The sequence below is a fragment of the Xyrauchen texanus genome, chromosome 27, assembly GCF_025860055.1.
Source record: "Xyrauchen texanus isolate HMW12.3.18 chromosome 27, RBS_HiC_50CHRs, whole genome shotgun sequence".
Lineage (NCBI taxonomy): Eukaryota > Metazoa > Chordata > Actinopteri > Cypriniformes > Catostomidae > Xyrauchen > Xyrauchen texanus.
In genome coordinates, this window is record NC_068302.1 from 33,289,422 (window position 1) to 33,308,034 (window position 18,613).

Here is an 18,613-nt window from a genome sequence, read left to right on the forward strand (position 1 = left end):
TTTACAACAGTTCAATGAAAAAATACATTTAAAAAAATGAGGAAAAACTGAGAACGGTCATAAAAAAATGCATTGGAATGTGCATGTAACTACTTACTTGCGATGGATCAGAATCTGCCGTTGCTGGTTCAAACGAAATTATGTGTCCAAGCAGGGCTGGACTGGGAAGTGAATTCGGCCCGGGATTTTACGTGGCAACTAGCCCAGCTGTTGAGTGAGGGGTTGGGGGTGTTCGCTGTCCTTTTAACGCTGCGGCTCATTGTTGCTTATCGCGGCCCATTATACGTTTTGTGGTCGAACCACCGCCCCGCTCAGTTCTCCCGATGGACATTCCGCCCCTGATCGGCCCAAAAGTGCGTCGGCCCACCAGGAAAATGCCCGGTGTGCCAGATTACCAGTCCAGCCCTGTGTCCAAGCCTCCGTGAGTAATTCAAAAATGTCACTTCAGAAATAGTATCATACTTGTGCTGTTTCTACCAAGCTATTGGATAAACAAGGATGGACGTGTGTGTGTGTCTCTGTGAGAGAGAGAGAGAGAGAGAGAGAGAGAGAGAGAGAGAGAGAGAGAGAGAGAGAGAGAGAGAGAGACACAGAGCGTCTGTGATCACCTGTTGCCACACCCAAGCAGAGATGTTGTCAGCTTTCTGGAAATCAGCTTTCTCAGTGTAAAAATAGCCGTCCAATCGGGGGTAATTCCCCCTATTTCGTGGTAGCCGGTGCAAAAGAGTTTTTCACTATAGAAACCGTAATGTCCTCCTCCATTTTGAACAGTACTTTTTCTACAATGTGGAAACTCCAGTAAGAGGTAAGCACCTTGAGTTGTGTAATAAATCTGTCTGTTGTGTCTCTCAGCTGTGATGAGCCATAATCCTGAAGTTGTTCGTTTAAAGCCGTTTAAAGCTATTTTCTAGCTGTAGTTGTGTAGTAGTAATACAAGCAATCACGGAGCGCTGTTGTATGTAAACAATGACTGACGGAGTCAATTCACATCACCAACTGCTCATATTATGCACAAAAATTATCTTTTGACACCACATGCTGGCTAACATGTGATGTCAAAAAATAAAATAAAAAAACATGTAAAAGATGCTTATACAGTAACTCTTAACACATATGCACTACTCTTACACTTTAGTTTAGAACAGGACGAACATGAGCGGAGTGATACACATGCAGTGAAGTGTTGATGATGTCAGACCATCAGTGCTCACAGAGTAGCTGTGCTAAAAAACAGATTTTATTTTCTTTAAGTATAAAGACACTTTTGAATTTTAAAATAATTTATCAAAATAATTATTTAAGAGAATTAAATTAATTAATTTATTGTATTTAATTAAACATAATCTGGCTATTCTGCATATGTTGTGATATCGGTGGATGTGAATCATGAGCGTAAATCATTAAAACTAGGGATGCACCGATATAAAACATTTTGGGCGATACAGATTTTGACAAAGAAAAACTGTTTGCCGATACAGATACCGATATTTTGCCACATATCTTAATTTGTCTTCAAATCACTCTTTTACTAAATTTACAAAGTGGTACAAAAGCTTTTTCACTGTTCTAACAATAAATAAATCCATTGAACACTATATCTGTTAAACACATGACAGGCCATAATTTTGTGATACCACAGTGAGAGAGCCCTAGTGATGCATATACAAGATACAAATGATAAAAAAGATACAAAAAATTACTACAATGATAAAATGATGATTGATATGAAAAAAAAAAAGAATGTTGGTGCTTCTAATAAATTTTTGCATTTCTGTTTTTGCAGTTTAAAATGCAGCATTTTTAGGTTTAATAATCACACAAAGCCATATGGCAATTTCAATCTTAATTCAATCAATCATGCAGCATTAATGATATCATAACGATATCTCAGAAGTCAAAGTCTGCTGGTTTCAAAGCATTTTGGATGGTTTCCCTCATCATGTAGGTAGTTTTCAGTTTGCTAATATAATGTTTTTCTAAAGAATGCGGTAATGGAAGGTAATTAAAAAAAAAGAGGTAATGTTTTCGAAACGCTTAGTTTTCAGTGGAATAAAATGCTGTTCTAATGTGGATGAGATGCGTAAACATTGCAAAATCAATACATTTTCAAATGAAAATGTCTAAGTGTGGACATGGTCTTAATAGGAAGAGCTGCGGACTTTGAGGCATTTTGGAAGGTGAAGAGTAAAAGTAAAACTGTAAAGTTGAGAGTTTTCTGTCTGTCCACTGATTGGCAGGCACTCATGTAATGGAAGGGTCGGGGAAAATGGTGGTGACCGCAGTCGGTGTCAACTCTCAAACTGGAATCATCTTCACCCTCCTGGGGGCCGGAGAGATGGAGGAAGAGAAGAAAGACTGCAAGAAAGGTTGGTGTCTTCCAGTTATTTTAGAACATTATACAAATTATAGAAAATTTTGCAGGAATGAACATTTACATTATAATATGTTTGGGGTCTGAGTGCAATAGTGACTGACCACTTTTTCGGCAGCCTTATTTCTGAAAGTATTTTTCCCATTCATTTTTTCCATAGGAATTTAAAAATGTCTTTAAAACAGGAGTTCTAAGGCATGAACTAAACCAACCAGCTCATTACAACCTTTGATTTGAAGCAAAGACAAAAAAAGACAAAGGTTTTGTGAATGTGCACTTAAATTATTTTATGACAGAATGAACTACTCATCCCATAATGCTTTATTTGTTTTCATCGTAACAGCGAATTATCTGATTGGTGGAACTCGATTGACAACACACTGACTCGTGGCTTCTACAGTAGCATACTTTACATTACATAGTGTACACCATTTAACAACCGTTAAGCTTGTGGTTTGTTTGACTTGAAATGTTATCAATACAAATCACTTTCTCAATGGAGAAAATGAATGGGATATTTACTTGCGGAACCCTGCTGTTGCACTCTTTTACATTTCGATGCAGTGAAATATTCAGAAATATTGCTCACTCATTTGATTTAATTTGATTTTATCATTGTTTTTGTTCAACATTTAGATTTTATTTTATGTCTTCGTTTTCACGTACCATCTTCATTCTTGTCCTGTCCTCTGTTTTCCAACAATTCTATTAGAGGTCAATAGTAATTCATCCACGCTGTTGCCCAGTGTTGAAGCCAAAGAACACACCATCAGAAATGGTAGGTGATATTCACAATAGAGAGAAAGCTCATAAACAGACCAATCATGGTTTTAAATCTCCATATCTGTCTAATACTTCCCTCCATGTTTTATGTTTTCTTTCTCATATAATTTGTTCATTCACGTCAGCCACATTGATCTCTATAAACAATAGATTATATTTGTTGTCACTGAAAGACTTTATTAACTTTCACAGGTAAACAAGATGGGACCCTGGAGAACAATCAAAATAAAGGTGACTTTCAAGACTAGTGCAATGACATGATTAGAATTGAGTTATAATTGCAATTTATAAATAATAATAATAAAAAAGCTATTATAATTTCTGAAAGTTTATTTAGTTTCATTAAATGAACTTTTACTTCCATAAAAGATGGGTAGACAGTGAGATGGAATTATTCGTAATGGAATACTAGCATACTGCATACAATGCAATATATACTGCACACAGTTTTTTAAATGTTGTATGCAAAATAATATGTAATTATAAGCATTTTAAATGGTAGTATGTTACATTTGTTGACACATGACCTCATTATGCTCCATGTTAAATGTGTCGTCCCAGTTAACTCGGAAATAGAAATTATTTAGCATTTCTTCATTTCGTTTAATGATAATTACTGCTAAAAGTAATAGTATACTATTCTGAACATTCAAAACAATTATACATACTTCTACTTGCCTGATCACTGTGTCTCTACGCACCATAGCCAAGAAACAGGATGAGGCTGTTGCCATGGAGATGCAGCCTCTAAAGAGTGCGGAAGGTGGAGAAGTGGAGGAAAAAGAGAAGAAGAAGTCCGGTGTGCCCAAAAAGGAGAAGTCAGTTCTTCAGGGCAAACTCACCAAGCTGGCAGTACAAATCGGCAAAGCAGGTGGGAAAAATCTACAGTTTTCAGGTCTTTTAGGTGAAGGAAGAAAAAATCCCTCAGACTTACTATACATCAAAGGAGGGACCTGGGCCCAGTTGAGAGAAACCCCTTAAGTTAAGAGCATTCTTAGTTATAATTGACACAGTTTTCTTAACTTAAGCGGTTTCTTGCAACTGGCTGCTGAGCAATATCTAGGTACCTAGAATATTATAAAGACTTGGAATGGGCTCTTTTGACTTGGGCCAGTAAGCAATGGCCAGCAACATGTTAAAGCCCTCTCAGAACATTTAGCAACCACATAACAATGCCCAGCCCACCACCCTAATTAAATGTTAATGCATAAAGTCCTGTTATTATAAACTTATGTGAATAGACTGTTTTTGATCTGATTGTGTTTCATGTGTGTATCAACATGACTGCTGTCCCCAACAGGTCTGGTGATGTCTGCCATCACTGTGATTATACTGATGCTGTACTTTGTGATCGAGACGTTCGTCATTCAGGGGCGGGTGTGGCTGACGGAGTGTACACCTATATATGTGCAGTACTTTATGAAGTTCTTCATTATTGGAGTCACAGTTCTGGTGGTAGCTGTGCCAGAGGGTTTGCCACTTGCTGTCACCATATCGCTGGCCTACTCTGTAAAGGTACATAAAAAATAAATTGTTGGCCTTTTCTGGAAAGCTCTTATTCGATGTTACAGTGAAGAACAAGGCTGTCTTATACAGTTGAGTCAGCAATTAATAGCTTGCAAACGTATGTTAATATTATTCCACTGAACCATTTAATCACTTACAGACTTTGTGAAAGTTTGTGGCCACTTTAAAACCAGTCAAAGGTTTGGACACACTTGATTGAATTGATTTATATTTTCTTAAAAAAAAAAAAATACATTTGATATAAGGCTTATGCTTAAGTGCTTGAAATTAGTTCTGTGCACAAATATAAATTGTGCCTATGTATGAATTTCTTCATCAAATCACATTTTCAATTAATGTTATGGATGAATTGTACATGATAGCATCCCAAGTGGATACCTTATGAAGCTGGTTGAGAGAATCCTCAGTGTGTGCAGAACTGTAATCTATGCAAAGGGTGGTTTCAATAAAAGAGTTTTAATTTGTTAAAATTGTTACATAATTTTGTTACATAAAAACAACAAACTTCCATTTGTTGTACTTCATACTTTTGATGACTTAAAGGGATATATCACCCAAAAATTAAAAATTATCTTATCAATTACTCCTCATGCCATCCCAGATGTGTATGAGATTTTTTTTTAAGAATATTTCAGCTCTGTAGGTCCATACCAAAGTGATTGGTGCAGAACATTTGAAGTACATACAGGCAGCATAAAAGTAATCCATAAGACTCTAGTGATTAAATATATATCTTCAGAAGCGATATGATAGGTGTGGTGAGAAATAAATCAATACTCAAGTCCATTTTTACCATAATATTTCCTCCCTGCCCAGTAGGTGGCGATATGCAAAAATAATGCAAATCGACAAAAAATAAAAGAAGAAGAATGTGAGAGTGGAGACTGATACTAAAAAAAGACTTACCTATTGATCTGTTTCTCACCCACACCTACCATATCACTTCTGAAGACATGGATTTAACCATTTGAGTTGTATGGATTACTTTTATGATGTCTTTATCTCCTTTTGGAGCTTAAAAATTTTGGTAGCCATTCACATACATTTTGAGGACCTAGAGAGTTGAAATATTCTTCTAAAAATCTCTGTTTGTGTTCAGCAGAAGAATAAATGTCATACACATCTGCAATGGCATGAAGGGTAACTGGTGAGAGAATTTTCAAAATACTGGAAAATACTGTAGTAATAATAAGGAATTAATTTATTTCTGAACAAATTTGACTGGTAGTGTATACAACATGTAATGAATATTAACAAAATGTTAGTTCAGCAGCTTTGAGCTAAATAAACATAGTAGAATTTAGAAATCACATTAAGCACCTTCAACAGATTTTTGTCATCTTTTTGCTGTTCCTGATTAATGCTTTTCCACAGAAAATGATGAAGGACAATAACCTAGTACGTCATTTGGATGCATGTGAGACTATGGGCAATGCCACGGCTATCTGCTCAGATAAGACAGGCACCCTTACCACTAACCGGATGACGGTGGTGCAGATTTTCATGGAGGACCAGAACTTCTGGGACATCCCAAAACCAGACCAGATTAACCGCAAGACACTGGAGCTCATCAGCAGTGCTATCGCTGTTAACTGCGCCTACACCTCCAATATCATGGTGAGAGGTTTTTACCAAATCAGTAAGCAGTGTTGCAGTGATCAAAATATGTGCAGACCCAATCAAATATCACTAAGATTCTACTTATTTCATCAAACTATTGACAGGCCTCACAGAGGTTTGTAGTTAAAAATAATGTATTCTTTTCATCAGCTTCCTCTCTATTCACCTTTTTCTCCAGGCTGCAGATAAGGAGGGTGGGCTGCCCAAACAGGTGGGTAATAAGACAGAGTGTGCTCTGCTGGGTCTGGTGCAGGGCCTGAAGCAGGATTACCATGCTGTAAGAGAGCAGATTCCTGAAGAAAAGCTCTATAAAGTCTACACCTTCAATTCTGTCAGAAAATCCATGAGCACCGTCATTCAGATGCCTGACAGAAGTTTCCGCTTATACAGCAAAGGAGCCTCTGAGATCCTGCTCAAAAAGTTAGTTCGGTTGTCTGTGGAGAATCTCTATTTCTGTTCTTCTGGAAAAAAGTCATTTAAGTTTCACATACTGTAGATAGCTTCTAATTGCCATCTGGGTCTAGTCTTTGTCAAAAGAAATTGAACATTTCTCTCTTTATTCCAGATGCTCGTTCCTCCTGGCCCGTGATGGCGAGGCTCGTGCATTCAGACCACGGGACAAGGATGAGATGGTGAAAAAAGTGATTGAACCAATGGCATGTGATGGCCTCCGTACGATCTGCATCGCCTATCGGGAGCTTCCAGCTGACCCCATGCCAGAATGGGACAATGAGACAGACATTGTCTCCAACCTTACCTGCATCTGCGTGGTTGGCATTGAAGACCCTGTGCGACCTGAGGTATATAGACGGTTTTATTGCCTTGGATATGTGTGTGAGTATTCTCTTAGTTCTCAGCTGTCTTTAAGTGCATAACGCTCAGACAATATTTGTTGGCAGGTACCCTGGTACACTTAGTTCTCCTCAATCTTTATTTAAAGAAGCTTTTGTGAAAGAGTTTGCCGTTGTTGAGCCAAAAGAGAAGCAAAGTCTGCAGATGAGAAAGTTTCGACTCTTAAGACGTTAAAAGGCTTGCAATGTTATATATAATGCATGTGTGCTTCATTATAAGATGTGTCTAAAAGTGTTAGTTCACCCAAAAAGGAAAATTCTCTCACCATTTACACACCCTCATGATACACAATCCCAGATATGTATGACTTTATTTCTTCTGAAGAATAAAAACAAAGATTTTTAGAAGAATATCTCAGCTCTGTAGGTCCATATAATGCAAGTGAATGGTGACCAGACCCATCAAGCTCCATAAATCACATAAAGGCACCATAAAAGTAATCCATATGACACTAGTGGAATAATATATGTGTTCTGAAGCAATGCAAACACTTTGGGTCAGAAACAGATCAATATTTCAATCCCTTTTCAATATGAAAAATTGGAAAGTGGAGATATATATTAAAAAAGAATTTGAATATTGATCTGTTTCTCACCCACACCTATTATATAACTTCTGAAGATATGGATTTAACCATTGTTAAATGGTCATATGTATTTCTTATATACTGCCTTTATGTGATTTTGAGAGCTTTAATGGTCTGGTCACCATTTTGTGTTCTGCAGAAGAAAGAAAGTCATACACATCTGGGATGGCATGAGGGTGAGTTAATTATGAGAGAATTTCATTTTTGAGTGAACTATCCCTTTAAGATACTGTATCTCATGGATGTTTTATTGATATTGATGCTTGTTTTTGAGTTGTAATTACATAAACCAATTGTATTCCAATTAGGTCCCAGACGCTATCACAAAGTGTCAGCAAGCGGGCATCACTGTGCGTATGGTGACGGGTGACAATATCAACACTGCACGTGCCATTGCTGCCAAGTGTGGTATCATCCATCCCGGCGATGACTTTCTGTGTATGGAGGGGAAGGACTTCAACACACAAATCAGAAATGAGAAAGGAGAGGTACATTTCCAGTTTTTATTACTGTGTACAAATGTGGGACTTCGCAAGCTGTACCTTATGTAGTGTATTAATTTAGATCAGAGGCTAGTTCTGAAGAAACAGTACCAAATGAGGACCACACTTGGAATACAAAACTGCCTAATTTATACTGTAAATATATGTCACCAAGCTAGATAAGCTGTATTGTTAGATGTGTAGACAGACAAGGCCCATAAAAAGTTTCTCAAGCTCAGTTGGCCGTTTCCAACTTTTTTTGCAGATTGAGCAGGAGCGCATTGACAAAATTTGGCCTAAACTCAGAGTTCTGGCTCGATCTTCCCCTACAGACAAACACACCCTAGTCAAAGGTGAGTCTGTACTCACAATATTGCTTTCATAGCGCATTTCTCCATTATGGTCCCAATGGAATTCTTTCATAATCAAATACAGAGGAAAACTGGCAAGAAGATTGATTGCTTTTTCACTAACCTGTGCAGATATACTGAAGCTTTGCTGATTATTTTGACGATGATTCAGTTTGCCAGCGTTTTGGCCAGCTATTACAGATTTTACATTATAAATGTTTTGGCCAAACACAATGTTATGTAATACCAATACACAATGTTATGTTTATTGTGTTGTCAGGAATCATAGACAGTACCATTCTGGAGCAAAGACAGGTGGTTGCAGTCACAGGTGATGGCACAAATGATGGACCTGCCCTCAAAAAAGCTGATGTTGGCTTTGCTATGGTGAGAAAATCCAATAAAATGTATAATATAATTAAAAAAAGTCCATGGTTCATAGAGTATACAGTGATCAATTTCTCTGTTTAAATAGGGAATTGCTGGCACAGACGTGGCCAAAGAGGCGTCTGACATCATTTTGACAGATGATAACTTCTCTAGTATAGTAAAGGCCGTGATGTGGGGCCGAAATGTGTACGACAGCATCTCCAAGTTCCTACAGTTTCAGCTCACCGTTAATGTGGTGGCTGTCATAGTAGCCTTCACTGGTGCCTGCATCACGCAGGTAAATGCATACACAAACATACACTTAAACACACACGTATATGCAAAAATATGACTTAACATTTAATATGTGGTCTTTTTTTTTTGTATGTGTGTAGGATTCACCCCTCAAGGCTGTGCAGATGTTGTGGGTCAATCTTATCATGGACACTTTTGCTTCACTGGCCCTTGCCACGGAGCCACCCACTGAAGCCCTGCTACTGAGGAAGCCCTACGGCCGAAACAACCCCCTCATATCAAGAACCATGATGAAGAACATCCTCGGACATGCAGTCTACCAGCTCATCATCATCTTCACCCTGCTCTTCGTGGGTATGTTCCTCTGTTAGTACTATCAAAGGATTAGATGGGGGGAGGAGATAAGCATACGGGATAAAATATTGCAGAGAAGATATACCGGGGTTAAATTATTAACAGTGTTCCGGCACCTTTAATTCAACAAAGAAAAATAATTAATGGCAGTTTGTTTGTCAATCCAATCTATCCATGTAAGGTCCAGTCTAGGTTTCACTGAAATGCATCCATCTGATATTCATTCACTGATACGTAGAAGCAATTTTGCTAGGTTGTTTATATACGTCATTGAATATATACTGCATTTCCATCCCTCACAGCCTCATTTTCAATGAAGCGCCAAAATAAATATGCCGTTTACTCTTACTAAATTTTACACAGTAAGGAGAGAATAGCAGAAACCAGGAGAAATGAGGAGGGTGAATGTGTGAAAAAGGAAAGAGTGTGAGTCTTTGTTCAATCCATATTTTCCTGCTCCGTCCATTTCATCAGGTGAGAAAATCTTTGATATAGACAGCGGGCGTAACGCTCCACTTCACTCTCCTCCCTCTGAGCATTACACCATCATCTTCAACACCTTCGTCCTCATGCAGCTCTTCAATGAGATCAACGCCCGTAAAATCCATGGAGAGAGGAACGTGTTTGATGGGATCTTCTCAAACCCCATCTTCTGTTCAATCGTGCTGGGGACCTTCGCAATACAGGTGCGGACACATACAAATCTTTCGATATTTTCTGAATTCCTCCCAGACTTCATCAATGGTCTTTATAAACTAGATGCTTCGGGATGTCATTATATGCATCTCAATATTTATGTGTTTCACTATTTCCTGTTATATAAATTGTTAAAACAAGCATGTGAAATTATGACTGCTAACTCTTTTACTCCCCGCTATACCTTTTTTGCTTTTGCTCAGCTACTACCAACAAGCCCAGATGTAGGATTAAACTGTAGTTTTACAGTGTTTTTTAAAGAATAATCTCAATGGTCGGTTTGATGCTTTACACAAGGATGAAAGTGAATGTGCAACAAGCTCTACCCCTGATCTCTGACATCAGACTTTTTGTCTGTGTGGATTCGTAGGTTGTGATCATACAGTTTGGAGGGAAACCTTTCAGCTGTTCCCCCTTAAATGCGGAGCAGTGGCTTTGGTGCTTGTTTGTGGGAATGGGTGAGCTGCTCTGGGGACAGGTAAGTGTTTTAATCTACCTCTCTGCCTCTAGTTTTTTCAGTGGCTGAAGCTGATATTTAGAGGGCTGGTTGGCAGATGAGATGTACCAAGGATGTATGTAACCACATATTCAGTGTTTGGGGGGGCATGAGTTTTGCATTTAAATGTGCATGAGTGCTATACCATATCCGTTTCTTTTTATATAACACTTCACTGCATTAGTTCCATGTCTTCAAAAATGTCAGCTTTCACAGCAGTGTTTTCTTTATCTTTATTGTATTATTTTTTATGTAGGTAATAGCATCAGTGCCAACACATCATTTGAAGTGTCTGAAGGAAGCGGGCCATGGGTCAGCTTCAGATGAGATGATGGATGAAGAACTCGCTGAGGATGAGGATGAGATCGATTACGCAGAGAGAGAGCTGAGGCGAGGACAGATCCTGTGGTTCAGAGGACTCAACCGAATCCAAACTCAGGTGACGTTCAGTCTGTCAATTTCTGTCTGTTTTAACTTTTCTTTTTAATTGTTTCTGACAGGGACCGCTGTTCCCGCATAGACACATATTGCCTTAAAATATACCAAATGCCTTCTGTGCCACATGCTCCACTTGTGCACTAAGAGTTTTTATTTGAGTTTTTACTTTCTGCATAACTTTCTTCACCAGCCTTTATAAATGTACAAATAAGATTCATATTTAATGCATTTTCTACGGTCTTTGTAACGTCTCTCTCCCTTCATTCATCCTTTATTCTCTCTGCTGCTTGATCGATCCTCTGTTTTATTTCTTCTACTTGCGTCTCCATGTATTATGTCACAACTTGGTAACTATTATTGCTCTTTTTGTGTTTTTAAATACGATCACTGTTTGAATAAGAGACCAATGCTTAGAATTCGAGGTATCACACTTTTAAGACACAAAACATACTCTACGCAAGTACGTGAACGCAAAAGTCTCTAGTTGATGAATTCTACATGTAACATGCAAGCTTGATTTCGTACATCGTTGTGCTCCAAAATGTTTCAAAATTTAATTCAGAATGCAACGCAAGTACCCCTTGCATTCTCCGTATCACATAAGCTTTATCTCATGTGCACTTTAGTTCCAAAATGTGTGAGAGTACAGTTAATAATGCAACAAAAGTACCTGTCACATTTCCAGTGCCACACATATTTGATTTTGTGTATTGTTGCATTCCGAAATGTGTCAGAGTACAGTTAATACCTCAAAACAAGTACTCGGTGCATTCCCAGTGTCAAGCAAGCTTGATATTTTGCGTTGTTATGTAATTCGTAACACAGAGTGCAATTTCTTGAGATTCACCTATACATGTAGAAAGTATTGGAGCCTGTCACGCAATACATGAGCTTATTGATGCCATAAAATATCAGTCTGCTTTTTTATTCCATCCATTACTCCTGGTCGGAGGCTTCCGTAAATATTTAGTTTATACGTAGGTTTACATCCTATCGAAGTTTAATGGTGCAAAGCTCAAATATTTAGTAGAGTGTAAATTGTGACATAAATTGTTCCACTGCTCGTTACGGTTCGACTCGACTCCACTCGCTTTTCTGAGCTTTCTTTTCCAATGCTGTTTAGTGCTGCCTCAACGTGGGTGGGATTATAGGCTGATCGTCATAGTTGCTGCGCCTCTACTGTCGTGACATCATCTTAAACGTGACACAAAACAATATACAGTAACACGACCGCTAGCTGTTAGCTACTAGCTCATTGTGCTGCATAAAGCAGTTGTTGCATAGTGATTTTACACAAGTGTAACAGTTAAATTGGCCTGGTTGTTTTAGAAGCAAGCTTCCAGTAGCTGGTCAGCTAAATAAAATGAAGCTTAACGAACCATCCTCCATCTTGTACTCCAGGGCATTCTCCATCCCATTGCTCGCCGGTCTAGATAGCAACAATTTGGTTGGACCACTTCCACTTTTCCTTGATGGTTATTTATTTATTTTTACTTTTCCCTACACTGTAGGTAGGTCCGTTGGTAGCTGTGTGTGGCCAACAGCTGAGACAATTCCTGAAAGACTTTTTTGTTTTGTTCATTGCTAACGAGAGGAACATCTGCACCTTGTTTATTGACACAGCCATTTCTTTTTACATTTGGAAAGTCACATGAACAAATGAAACTGCTATTGCTGTAGCTAACTTTAAAATTAGCGGGTTGATGTCTCGTGTCGCAAATCGTCTAGGTTACGTATGTAACCTCCGTTCCCTGATGGAGGGAACGAGACGTTGTGTCAGAGAAGCAACACTAGGGGTCTCTCTTGAGCGCCGATATTCACCTCTGAACTATGAAAAAAGGCCACCAGAGTTGGCAACCAGTATTTGCATGTCCCGCCCCCGGACATACGGGTATTTAAGCGGCGCAAATACGGCGTTCATTCAGGATTTTTCTAAGGAGCCGGAAATGGTCCGGCCACAACAGTGGCTTGGCTCAGTGACGTGGCAGGGGAGACACAACGTCCCTTCCCTCCATCAGGGAACGGAGGTTACATACGTAACCTAGACGTTCCCCTTCTGTCGCTCTCTCCACGTTGTGTCAGAGAAGCGACACTAGGGGTCCACTTATAAAAGCGCCACGTGCTGAGCCGTGTACGTGAACTGCTGATACAGGAGCGAGCAGGTATTCTTACGTGCAGGATGACCAACTGTATCAGGCTGCACGTACCCTTCCCCAGTGCCCCATTTAAGCCATCAGGATTCCTTATCGTTACCCTGGAGGGGGGAACAAGGTGCTGGCCGCCAACCTGGGAACGGGCCAAGCCTGGCCGGGCCTCTTTTCTCTCTATGTTTCTCGCATAGAGCAACTTAGGCCGGGGCCCTTACACGCATTGAGGGAAGGGGGTCTTAGCCCTTATTCAGGGCGGAGAAGACCCTGCGGAGGCCACGCCTACCCGAGAGGGGAGGCAAGTTTAAGTGGCAAAACCATCAGAGGCCTGACTTAGGGCCTATGTGGAAAAGTCGGCGCGGTGGTGGATCCAGCCTATAGAGGGGGGAACATACAGCACGGCAACCGAGGCAGCCGTGGCTGCCTAAGGGATGCACGGGAGTCCACTCGCCAGAGGGGACAGAACCGTGGCGTTACACACAGGAGTCCGAAGGAGGCCTTACCTGTGGAGCACCTATACCAGTGCAGGGTAACTTGCGGTACCCGCAGTGGCTTGGGTCGGCGAGTTCCTCCGCTGCACTGCGACCCACGAGGGCTAGGGAGGAATCAACCAGTGTCCCAAACCTGAGATCTCCTGGGAATGAAGGCGCACTGGTTCCCCTGGTTAGGGGGAAGGGCGCTAGATGCAAGCGATTCACCCGGTCAGATCGTGGCGTGCCACCGAGTTCTATGGGCTCGGTACCTGAGAGAACACGGGACGATACTGACTCAACTCGGAGATTGTAGAATCTCGCGAAAGTGTTAGGTGTTGCCCAGCCCGCTGCTCTACAAATGTCTGCTAGGGCAGTGCCCCTAGCCAGTGCCCATGAGGATGCAACACTCCTGGTGGAGTGGGCTCGGACCCGCAAAGGGGGGGCATGGCCTGGGTGTGATAAGCCAGGGAAATGGCGTCGACAACCCAGTGGGCGAGTCTCTGCTTGGAGACAGCATTCCCTTTCTGCTGTCCCCCAAAGCAGACGAAGAGCTGCTCAGAGCGCCTAGTGCTCTGTGTGCGGTCCAGGTAGATACGTAAGGCACGTACTGGACACAGCAGTGAAAGGGCTGGATCTGCCTCCTCCCAGGGCAGGCTTGCAGGTTCACTACCTGATCCCTGAAGGGTGTGGTAGGAACCTTGGGCACATAGCCCGGTCAGCGGTCTTAGGATCACGAAAGTGTCTGCCGGACCGAACTCCAGGCAAGCGTCGCTAACAGAGAACGCATGCAGGTCCCGACCCTCTTGATGGAAGCGAGCGCGATCAGCAGTGCGGTCTTGAGAGATAGGGCCCTGAGTCCAACTGAGTCAAGCGGCTCGAAGGGGGGTCTCTGGAGTCCCGTAAGGACGACCGAGAGATCCCAGGAGGGGAACAGGTTAGGACGGGAGGGAGCTATCCTCCGGGCACCTTTTAGGAACCTGACGATTAAGTCGTGCTTACCAAGAGACTTTCCGTCTACCTTGTTGTGGTGGGCCGCGATAGCGGTGACATACACCTTGAGGGTGGAGGGGGACAGCCTCCTCTCCAGCCTCTCCTGAAGAAACACGAGCACTGACCTAACTGCGCACTTCTGCGGGTCTTCGGCTCGGGAAGAACACCAGTCCACGAACAGACGCCACTTTAGGGCGTAAAGATGCCTGGTAGAGGGGGCTCTGGCTTGATTGATTACATCTATGACAGCAGATGGTAGACCGGCTAGATCTTCCGCATCCCGTCCAGGGGCCAGACGTGGAGGTTCCAGAGGTCTGGGTGCGGGTGTCAGAGCGTGCCCCGTCCCTGAGAAAGAAGGTCCTTCCTCAGGGGAATACGCCAGGGAGGGGCTGTCGTGAGGAGTGTGAGGTCCGAAAACCAAGTCCGGGTAGGCCAGTAGGGGGCTACCAGAATGACTTGCTCCTCATCCTCCCTGACCTTGCATAGCACCTGTGCAAGAAGGCTCACTGGGGGAAATGCGTACTTGCGCAGCCCCGTGGGCCAGCTGTGTGCCAGCGCATCTGCCCCGAGGGGAGCCTCTGTCCGGGCATACCAGAGCAGGCAGTGGGAGGTTTCTTGGGAGGCAAACAGGTCTACCTGGGCCTTGCCGAACCGGTCCCAAATCAGCTGGACCGACTGGGGGTGGAGTCTCCACTCTCCGCCGGGCAAGCTTTGTCTTGGCAGCGCGTCCGCCATCACATTGAGGTTGCCGGGGATGTGAGTGGCGTGCAGTGACATGTGGAGGGAGTGTACTCCGCCTTGGCGGTTTATGTAGGCTACGACCGTGGTGCTGTCTGTCCTGACTAAGACGTGTTTGTGCCGAATTAGAAACTTCTGCAGGGCCAGAAAAACAGCCAGCAGCTCTAGGCAGCTGATGAACCAGCGCAGGGGGCCTCGGTTCCACCAGCCTGCGGCTGTGCACCCGTTGCACACGGCGCCCCAACCCAATTTGGAGGCGTCGGTCGTGACCAGAACGCGCCAGGACACCTGTTGCAAGGGTACTCCAGCCCGTAGAAAGCAAAGGTCTGTCCAGGGTTTGAAGGTCTGGCGGCAGGCAGAGGTAACTTTTACGTTGTGCGTGCTGCGGCGCCATGCTCGTCTCGGGACTCGAGTCCGGAGCCAGTGCTGAAGTGGTCTCATATGCATCAACCCCAGCAGTGCGGCCGCCATGGAGGATGCCATATACCCCAGGAGCTGTTGAAAACGTTTTAGCGGGACCACGGCGCCTGGTCTTGAAGGAAGCGAGGCATTTCAGCACTGACTGAGCACGCTCGTTGGAGAGACGTGCTGTCATTGAGACTGAGTCTAACTCCAGACCGAGAAAAGAGATGCTCTGGACCGGGGAGAGCTTGCTCTTTTCCCAGTTGACCTGAAGCCCCAAACGGCTGAGGTGCCTGAGCACCTGGTCTCTGTGTGCGCATAGTAACTCGAGAGTGAGCCAGTATGAGCCAGTCGTCGAGGTAATTGAGTATGCGTATGCCGGCTACTCGGAGCGGGGCAAGAGCTGCCTCTGCGACTTTCGTGAAGACGCGAGGGGACAGAGACAGGCCGAAGGGGAGGACTTTGTACTGATACGCCTGGCCGTCGAACGCGAACCGTAGGAAGGGTCGATGAAGGGTTGATGAAGCGGCGCGTCCGGTGGCGCTGTAGGCCTTCGCTGTCAGCGAGGAGGTTGCTCTACAGGTCCGGGAAGGGAGTACGGGGCGACCTCGCCAGGTGGTAGGGGTACCGGGGCATAGATGGATCGCAACCGCCCTATCCACCTGGGGAATCGCCGCGTACCGCGGGCGCGCCCGCCGTCGAGGGTGGCGAGGGCGGACGAGCCTGTGGTGGTGTGACGAGTGGAGAGGGGTGCTCTCCACGAAGACGTCAGCTCGTCATGCACTTCGGGGAAAAACGGAACCGGGGGGGTGAGGCTGTGAGCGGCGCGCAGACCCCAGGAACCAGTCATCCAGCCGTGATGGCTGTGGGGAGGATGGAGGGTTCCAATCCAAGCCCACGCTGTTGGCTGCCCGGGAAAGCATGTCGGACATCTGTGCGTCAGCCTCAGCCTGGGCGTGCAAGCCCGAAGGCGGCAGCCCAGGGGAGTCCTCTGCATCAGATGCCGCGCCCTCCGATGCCGCGGCGAGCTCATCGGCTTCCATCGCAAGAGGGTCGGCTGACTGGCTGTGAGGCGAGTCGCCGGCACCTCGAGCACGGACAGGAATCAACGAGCGTGCTGGGGTGCGGGTGGTCCGAGGGGGCGTACCCGGCGGAGCTGCACCTGCTGCCATCCCCAAATCGCCTCCATCGCCAGCCGCATCATCCTCAATCCCGTGGGAAGAAGGAGCAACACGGGGGGGCGGCTGGAGTGGCTTGCTCACGGTTGTAAGCAAGCCGCGACCGCAACGTTGCCATGGTCATGTTCTCACAGTGAGAACATGAACCATCCACAAACGCAGCCTCGGTGTGATCGCTACCCAGACACACGAGACAACGTCTGTGGCCGTCTGAAGCGGAGAGCACTCTACCGCATCCAGGAATAACACAGGGGCGGAAGGGCATCTTTATAAAGACGCGTCCTTAAAAGGATGTTCAACGCCGCTGTGTTTTGCTCTTTTAGTGAAATTTACTCTTTTAATAAAAGTCACTCTATTGTGAAAAAAAACTCGTGAGAGCTTTTTAATTCTGCACTGTCGATGCGCCCAGGGGCAGGAATGCACAGCCGTGCAAACAGGAGAAAGCCGCTGTTGTGCGCCGTGGAATCCAACAGTTATGCAGCAGAGGGATGACAGGAACTCGGTGTGTAGTATGCAGCAGTTGCAGACACGACCATCGGCTCCGAAGAAATTTTCTAAATGAACTCCCGTATTTGCGCCGCTTAAATACCCGTATGTCCGGGGGCGGGACATGCAAATACTGGTTGCCAACTCTCATTGGCCTTTTTTCATAGTTCAGAGGTGAATATCGGCGCTCAAGGGAGACCCCTAGTGTCGCTTCTCTGACACAACGTGGAGAGAGTGACAGAAGGGGAACCAGTGACACTGGTAGTGACGATTCTCTTTGACCAATCAGTGATCTGCAGGGTTTTGGCATCACATTTAGTATCGGCTCGACTTGCTTGGAATCTCGACATATAGGTGATACTAAAAAAAGTACCAGGTACTATCTACAGTGGAAAACCCCCAAAAAACAAGGAGAGTCGAGTCGAGTAGTACCGTGCAGTGGAAAAGACCCATTAGTGCCCATTTATGCCACAACTAGGCTTAGTTGTAACAGCCCCAGAGTTCTATGCAGCAAAAGTTGAAATCTTCTCAACTTTTGGTCGCATGATGGAAACATTTGCGTTTTTCCTCTCCGTCCTTCTGACGCACCATCCTCTTTGACATCAATGCATTTGCAATGTTCTCTGATGCAGCATTAACTCTAGTGTGTAGGCGCCCTAATTTGAAACACAGAGCGCAATGTTAGCTAATGAATAATAACACATCCATTCTAAAATTAAAGTGTGTGGTTACCGCGACTCTAGCTCCACCAAATGGAGTGCCAAAGTTGCTATCTCAGGATTGTGAAATGTTTTGAAAGTGCCATAAATATTTGCATCTCCGTATTTGCATATGAAAGCAAGTATGTTTCTATAAGATTTTTAAACATCGGATGATTGGCGTGCACATTGGCAAGTTATAAAATGCTGCTTTTCCTTCAACACATTCCTCCACAGTCTCCCCACCTGTGTTAAACCGTAATCCCATTCATTTCATGAAGCTCATTCGCCTGTCTGTGTGATGTCCTTCTCTCTCTCTCCT

The 18,613-nt window shown here is 43.8% G+C and overlaps 1 protein-coding gene across 4 annotated transcripts in view; it reads left to right on the forward strand.

The window, feature by feature from the left end:
- The window catches only part of LOC127620863 (plasma membrane calcium-transporting ATPase 3-like), a 42,759-nt gene that overhangs the window by 13,725 nt on the left and 10,421 nt on the right, over positions 1-18,613 (forward strand). For 3 of the 4 annotated variants that reach the window (XM_052094187.1, XM_052094185.1, XM_052094186.1), the window contains exons 6-20: positions 2,238-2,366; positions 3,347-3,385; positions 3,861-4,025; positions 4,455-4,669; positions 6,056-6,298; positions 6,480-6,721; positions 6,867-7,101; positions 8,048-8,227; positions 8,487-8,574; positions 8,852-8,958; positions 9,047-9,238; positions 9,336-9,549; positions 10,024-10,235; positions 10,616-10,723; positions 10,998-11,180. In XM_052094187.1, coding sequence (XP_051950147.1) covers positions 2,238-2,366; positions 3,347-3,385; positions 3,861-4,025; positions 4,455-4,669; positions 6,056-6,298; positions 6,480-6,721; positions 6,867-7,101; positions 8,048-8,227; positions 8,487-8,574; positions 8,852-8,958; positions 9,047-9,238; positions 9,336-9,549; positions 10,024-10,235; positions 10,616-10,723; positions 10,998-11,180 — 2,552 coding nt within the window. Of the gene's footprint in view, positions 1-2,237; positions 2,367-3,083; positions 3,150-3,346; positions 3,386-3,860; positions 4,026-4,454; positions 4,670-6,055; positions 6,299-6,479; positions 6,722-6,866; positions 7,102-8,047; positions 8,228-8,486; positions 8,575-8,851; positions 8,959-9,046; positions 9,239-9,335; positions 9,550-10,023; positions 10,236-10,615; positions 10,724-10,997; positions 11,181-18,613 lie in introns of all 4 variants that reach the window. The other variant, XM_052094188.1, reaches the window with a different exon arrangement.